The sequence below is a fragment of the Rutilus rutilus genome, assembly GCF_951802725.1.
Source record: "Rutilus rutilus genome assembly, chromosome: 8".
Lineage (NCBI taxonomy): Eukaryota > Metazoa > Chordata > Actinopteri > Cypriniformes > Leuciscidae > Rutilus > Rutilus rutilus.
The window spans coordinates 4,699,069-4,707,099 of NC_140222.1; the positions used below are offsets into that span (position 1 = coordinate 4,699,069).

Genomic DNA, 8,031 nt, shown 5'->3' on the forward strand with positions numbered 1-8,031 from the left:
GTCAGCAGATGCCGGCAAAGCGCCATTGTGCCTGTGCCAACTCTTGTGCCTGTGCCAACTCTACAGCTCTGATTAGGACTACTGACACCATGTAAGTAAATAATGTCTTCAGTCGTTGTCCCTCCTTGCTATTCTACATGACGACAAGATTTTGAAAAGACTTTGGCTTGTTCCCTAATGTTATCAGTCTCCCAGTCGTTCTCCATAGTCAAGCCACAAGCAGTAGGAACCTAGCAGAGTATGGGTTGCGAGTGCCTCTTATGACGTCATCACCCAGTCACTGTAAAAAACACGCTACCTTTGAAGAAACCCCAATAAATGTTATTTTAACGCATTTTAAGACAGAAATTTTTACATATATACATATTGAGCACTTTAATTTACACATTAATTGGTTGTGGTGGTTAACCTGCAATTTACACTTTAAAAAAAAAATCTAAATTTTAACCCTCTGGGGTCTGAGGTGTTTTTGGGGTCCTTGAGATGTTCTGACATGCCCTGACATTTGTGCTTTTTTCAGTTGCTTATAAACATAGTAATGGCAAAAAAAAATTACACACTATTTAGCACAAACAGGGCTACCATAATATGTGAGCAACAAGAATGTACATGTCTGCATTTTTGAGAGAATAATGTTTATGCGTGGTTATTGAAAAAACTAAAAACTAAAGTTTCTGAAATAAGACCACAAAACACACACTAAATATGTGCCAATAAGACTTTTGTCTAATAGATGTCATCGCCTAGTGTTTTTTCTTCAAAATTATGTGAAAATCACCCTGCCTAATCCTTCACATAACACAATACATTGATTTGAATTTTGCAAAGCACTTTCTGTTTGGAAAGGCCATATGCGGAGTGGGCGTCACAGATCATGCATATGTAGTGGTTCACACCTGAGGACCGCATACTTAATGAGCCATTCATTCAGGTGAGTCACTGAGCCACAAGAATGCAAGAGCAACAGTTGGAAGCATCTCAATTCTTTTTTATTTTTCCACATATTGTGCTTGCAATTTGGCCTATAATAGCCAAGGAAAACATGTAATTGTGCAGTTAATTCTCATACTGTATTTTCAGTTTTGGAATATTTATCTTCTCCCCAAATTTGTCACTAATAAAACACAATAAAAATTATTTAAAGAAAAGGCTTATATTTACCTTTTAATAGTTTGTTTACATCTACCTTGTAAATATTTAAATAAACAACAATTCAAGTGTAATCTTTCTTTGTACAAACTAAAGTATACATTTTATCATACATATTTCAAAGTTAAGGATTTGATTGATTATTTGATTATTTTTGACAAAAAAATTGGCAAATAAAAGCTTATTTGAGGTGGCAGATATTTTACAGTAAAAATGTATAATCTATCCAAAACTAATCAACGAAATGTTGTCTTTCATATGTCTGTAACATAGGTCTTTCATTTTTATTATAAGGAATATAAATGCTAAAATGCTAAAAGGAATATAAACGAGAAAACACAGCCCCTCACAGGTTTGCGCCGTGGATTCCCGCGAGTCAGACGCGGATACTGTGTTTGTTTTAGGCTCGCGCAGTCTTCACTCGGACGCGCGCTTCAATCCGTTGTGGAGACTCTCTTTTCGTTCCAGTGAAATTACAAAACAAAATACACACACACACATGTCTCTGCCTGATATACAACCACTGATAAACATAATCTGATTTGACAAAAAAAAAAAAAAACTATATGAGTGCGGATTCGAACTCAGAACCTCTGACACGCTAGGCAAATGTTCTACCACTAGACCACTTGAGTTCACGTATTTACTCACGTGAAAACTCGGTCTTTACTCGGCGTGATCAATTCGCTCTTGAACATGCTGCCGTTCGTCTGAGTTACAATCTTCCTCTGAGGAAAAGCCAAGGTGAGTTATTCCTCGCTGTCCAGAATCATCTGAAGAGTGTCTTTACCGGAGAAACGCGCCATCCTCTCTAAACGCGATGAACTATCAGTGAATCTGATCTGATGAAACTTCGTGTTTTCAAGGCATTGATCGGGGGGCGGGTGCGAAGCATAGATCACCTAAACTATTTACCATGTCAATAGCGCCGGGGGCGGGGCGGCCTCAGTTCATTATAGAGATAATTAGGCAGAAGGAAAAAACGGTACCTCTCCTTGCTTTCAAACGGATTACATGAGTTGAAAACATTTGTTTTTTTTATTAATTACTTCATTTAAAAGAAGAGATTTCAAGCTTCATAAAGACATATATCACGTGCCTGTGTGAGAAGTATTCGCTGAGTTATGATTCATTTTCGGACGCGTTTCAGAATGGACTACACGGACAGAGAGAAGGCAGAACTCGCTCCGTGATTATTTTTCTTAATTTGGCGAAAAGCACAACACTTTGTTTTTATTGTGAGTATACAGAAAAATAATACACATTTAACAGAATCGATTGATGTATGAAACTCCTATGGAAAATCAACAGAGTATTTATGAGTTTCTTTTACACTGATAAAAAAAAAGCGAGCTGGTATCGCCGGCGATACCGCCGACCTCAGGGGGTTAACATATATTGTACTTTTTGAACTATTAAAATAAATAATATAACAGATAATACTTCAATAAGTATTTGAATAATTCCCGCAGGTCTACCACTTATAATGCGGGAAATTCCCCCGCAAACATTGATTCACTTCAGCAAGTAGATTGTTCGAGTAGCCTAAATTAATCCACACAGATTATAAAATCAAATCAATCATTTTAAAACTTTCTCCAAGAATTGCTTCAGTGAGTGTTCAGCGGTGCTGCGTCTTCTCTCTCTCGGTCGCTCAAACTGGGTTGGACGAGGCAAGCATCGAAACTACACTCTCGCGTTTAGGAGTCGGGACATGACGGAATTGTCACTTGCACAATCGGGCCAGCATTGCATCTTAACTAAAGTTCATCATTTTTACTTCTTTTTAAGTCTTGTTATTTTAAACATTCAAGCTGAGAGCAGATGTGCGCGTGCGTGTGTCATTCAAAACACAAGACAAAATAAGAGCGTTCGTGCAAAACAGAACATGGCAAAATAATCTTTTTTATTCGACTGTACTATGTTGGTGATGGTTGGGAGCCAAAATCGAAATCCATCCATCCATCTTCTACCGCTTATCCGGGGCCGGGTCGCGGGGGCAGCAGTCTAAGCAGGGATGCCCAGACTTCCCTCTCCCTAGACACTTCCTCCAGCTCTTCCGGGGGGACACCGAGGCGTTCCCAGGCCAGCCGGGAGACATAGTCTCTCCAGCGTGTCCTAGGTCTTCCCCGGGGTCTCCTCCCGGTGGGACATGCCCGGAACGCCTTCCCGGGATGGAAATTAACTTTTTTGTCCATTTCAAAATCTACCAGCCACTCAATGTTTTTACCAGCCACTTTCTTGTTTTTAACCGACAATGTGTAACTGCATGTGAAAATTAATACTACAAGATCTACAATACTTAAGCAGTTTATTTAATCTCAAGTCTCAATGAAATACTGACATTTTCTCTTTCTCTCTTATATTTATTTCTCTTTTTTACCTGGATGTGGCATTTGAATGATTCGTGGTCTTTTATGGCTTCCAGTTTTAGGTTTTTAGTCCCAACAATGAAACTAGGGCTGGGCGATATGGACCAAAAGTCATATCCCGATTATTTAGGCTGAATATCGATATACGATATATATCCCGATATTTTTTCCGCAAAGTGAGAGCAAATGTTCAGTCAAAGTCAAAGCCAAATATGACGTCACAAGTAGTTTTATTGAAACCGGCTATTTCCACACACACAAGTACTGTCCCCCTTTACTTAACATAAATTGTAAGAATATGACTAATAGTAAAGACTAGTACTAATAAATAAATATTAGGCATATGCTAAAGCTATTAAATAGCAGTCCCAAACTAGTTTTTGTTAATACAATGTTGGTATGAGCCACTAGAGTCATTTAAAAATATAAAAAATAACACAAAGAAAAATAAAGTGGCATTTTGGGGTTAATATGGAAACGACAGTTACCATGGTGAATACACAATATTAACAATAACTGTTAATGAACCATGGAAACTGCTCCTGGTGAATAGTATGAAAATCATCCCTGCATTACTTTTATTTTGTGTAATTTACAACGTAACGGCGTTGCATGCTCGTAGTTTATTTTGCACTTTATATACAGTGAGGCGATACACAGCGCGCGCCGCCACATTTGCGCGTGCAATTGAAGAGTGTTCGCTACGAGAACAGGATAACGGCTGACGCGACAGGACAAGAAAGACCGTTTTTCTGAGGTGAAAGACTTTATTTCAGCGTACACTTATGTCCTCTAAAAGTGTCCGCCGTCTGTGTGAAACAGTATATTTTTATTTACCCGCCACGGTGGCCGGTAGGTGAAGCGAGTTTACCCGCCACAACACAAAATCACCCGCATTTGGCTGGTGGCGGGTGCTAATTTCCATCCCTGGTGTTAGAAGAAAATTCACATCTGACAACAGCAGAACAAACTCAACATTTTTACTCAGTGTAACAGGATAAATTACAGTAGACGTCTGATGTGATGAACAGTGTTTTTCGTAACATTAGGGGTTTGTTGCAACTTAAACCAGTCGAACAGATTTAACGTTCAACCATAATATGTTTTGTGACGGTAAAGTATGGTTTACAAAGAGACCATATCAGTGCTGTTTTTTATGTCTGTCAGTCTTCAGAAGTTTTTCCTTTGGGCACCCGGAAACGTGCCTTCTTGGAGTAAAGTAGATTCCTGCTGAACAGCAGTGGGATGTTTCCCAAATACAGGAAGAGCGCGAGACTCATGCCTGGAAAATACATGGTGTAAGGTATTTAAACAGTAAAATTCATCACACATTGACTAAAAAGTTTGAATGCATTATTTGAATACTTGGTATTTTATGAATATTTCTGAAATGTACAAGGACTTACCAATCAGAGGCCCGAGCCAGTAAACGAGAGAATACGCTAAGAAAGAGTGTCCAGGACAGGTGAATGTTAACGCATAAGCGAGGGACGGATTCACATATCCAGACGTGTAGTTGTTTCCTAGTGTGAGAGAGAAGTTTGTGAGGATGAAGGCATTAAAAATAACACTTCAACAAGTCATTGCCATTGTGCCTCGAGATGTTCTCCAGAGTAACACAAAACTTTAGTGTGTATTATAAAATATGCAATTTATTTTGTGCTAGCCTCCCCCTAAATAAATGCATTTGAAATCTACAATCCTTATCTTCATACTTTTGTAAACTATGCAGTTAAATTGCAGTTACTATTTTACATATGCACTCTAAATCTGTATTTAATAGATGCATTTGAAAGCTACAATCCTTATTTAATATTTGCATTTTAATTGCTGTCATTATTTGATTTATGCATTTGAAATGACAATTTTTTATGTAATATATGCATTTGTAATCTTCAATGTTTAAATCTAAAATGCAATCCTTATTTAACATATGCATTTGAAATCTAAATGTATATAATTGTAATATATGCATTTAAAATCTACATTTTTTATTTAATACATTCATTTTAAATCTACAATCCTTATTCAATATATTCATTTTAAATACATAATCCTTATTTAATATCTGTATTTTAAATTTACAATCCTTGTGTAAAATATGCATTTTAATTGCAGTCATTATTTTATATCTACAAACTTTAATTAAATATGTGAATTTGCAATCTCAATCTTTCATTTAATATATGCATTTGGAATTTAGTCCATATTCAATAAATGCATTTTAAATACATAATCCTTTTTTAATATGTATTTAAATCTACAATATTTATGTAACATATGCATTTTAAATACATAATCCTTATTTAATATATTTTAAATCTACAATCTTTATTTAATATGTGCATTTGAAATCTAAATTTTTTTAAATCTACAATCAAATTTTTTTTTACATCTACAATCCTTATTCAATATCTGTATTTTATATGTACAATCCTTGTGTAAAATATGCATTTTAATTGCAGTCATTATTTTATATATGCATTTTTAATCCACAATTTTTTATTTAATGTGCATTTCAAAATTCTACAATCTTTATTTAATATATGCATTTTTAATCTACAAATATGTGACCCTGGACCACAAAACCAGTCAGAAGTCGCACTGGTATATCTGTGGCAATAGCCAACAAAACATTGTTATGGGTCAAAATTATCGATTTTTCTTTTATGCCAAAAATCATTAGGATATTATGTAAAGATCATGTTCCATGAAGATATTTTGTAAATATATATAAAAAAAATATTTTTGTGAGTGAATGCAGCACAATTACCAACAGAAATGCACAACTTTATAGGCGATTTTCTCAATATTTCGATTTTTTTTGCACCCTCAGATTCCAGATTTTCAAATAGTTGTATCTCGGCAAACCATACATCACTGGAAAGCTTATTTATTCAGCTTTCAGATGATGTATAAATCTCAATTTTAAAAAATGTACCCATAAGACTGGTTTTGTGGTCCAGGGTCACATGTGTATTTGTATTTAATAGACGAATTTCAAATTACAAAATTAATTTTTTATATATGCATTTTAAATCGACAATTTCTATTTAATACACGCATTTAAATGTACAATATTTGATATATGCATTTTAAATGTAATCATTCAGACCACAACTGTCCGACAGCAAACCCACCTGCGTATGCGATGAACGTCAGCAGCAGAGCGAATATGGGAATACTCAGCAGCTGCGAGCGGCTCTTCAGGACGAGGTAAACCAGGTGAAAGGTCACGGCGCCGAGGGCTTCGGCTAGCACTCCCTGTAGCGCCGAGACCCGCAGCGACGTACTGCACTCGGACATCATCAGATTCTTGATCATGTGCATGTCAGTCAGCTCCATTTCCCAGTACTTTCCGGCGACTACGAGTGCGAAGTGCGCGCCGAGTAACTGCGCCGCGACGCTGAGGACGCCTGCCACTGCGCCGATGTCTTTCTGGAGGATTCCCATTAAGGTCACCGATGGATTTCCGCTTACGCCTTGCATGATGATGCCGTGGATAGTGATGGATAGGAAAAGCATAGTGATGGCCACGTCAGGCCCAAGCGCCCCGGCCCACTGACCGACCTCCGCAATGGTGTCCACTTCAAGTCGACATGCGGCGAGTGCGAATGCGGCGATAAACTCGGTGAGGAAAGCCCATCGCAGCCTCGATCGTGCAAGCATCACCCTTCCCACCGCACTCACACCTACTACAGTTAAGAAGTAGCCCAGCGAGGCATTAAGCCCTGACATGATGTTTCAAACGGTGTAGTGCACAGCTAGCTGTGCTGAACAGAGAGAAAGACACGAGCTCACTAACACTGTATTTGCTTACAGCATGTGATAACGTGGCACACGGAGACGCCGTGTTCTTATCAAAAGGGGTTTTTTGACACAAACCTTAGGTTGGAAAAACACACTGACCTGTTCAAGGCCACCTTTGAAAAGAGGCCGTTCGCTTTGGCTCCCTCTAGTGGAAGCGCGTGGATCTCATTGTTTAAATTGTTTCTCAAATATTTTTGCACAAACTAGCTTTTGGGATTGTAGTAGATGTGCACATAAATCTGTGAAGTATAACTATAGCTGAAATTGAAAATTCAGCCTTACCTGATTTAGTTGGAAAATCAGAAGCTCGTGTAACATGAGGAGACACTGCTCACTTAGACATCAGGCCTCGTTGGCGCAGTAGGCAGCGCGTCAGTCTCATAATCTGAAGGTCGTGAGTTCGAGCCTCACACGGGGCAAGATTTTTTGTTTTGCAGAATCAATGAGATTCGCTTATGTTGTCTGATGTTCCAGTCTGTGGAAAAAGACCAGAGCAAAATTCTGACATTTCTACTTAAGCATTTGGCATTGTTTTATGTCAGGTTTACTGATAAACACTGCCACCTAGTGGGTCTCTTAACTAAAACCATTAAAAAAAATACTTGAAATGAAAATAAAATGGTAACACTTTACAATAAGGTTCATTAGTTAACATTAATTAACATTAATTAACAACGAGCAATACATTTGTTACAGTATT

The 8,031-nt window shown here is 37.6% G+C and overlaps 1 protein-coding gene across 1 annotated transcript; it reads right to left on the reverse strand.

The window, feature by feature from the left end:
• Positions 1–4,282: 4,282 nt before the first annotated feature.
• Positions 4,283–7,442, reverse strand: aqp12 (aquaporin 12). The gene is made up of 3 exons (XM_084416011.1): positions 6,662–7,442; positions 4,928–5,044; positions 4,283–4,803 (listed from the first exon to the last, which is right to left on the reverse strand). The coding sequence occupies exons 1-3, from the start codon at positions 7,257–7,259 to the stop codon at positions 4,685–4,687; spliced, it is 834 nt and encodes a 277-aa protein (XP_084272137.1). The 5' UTR covers positions 7,260–7,442; the 3' UTR covers positions 4,283–4,684.
• Positions 7,443–8,031: the final 589 nt, after the last annotated feature.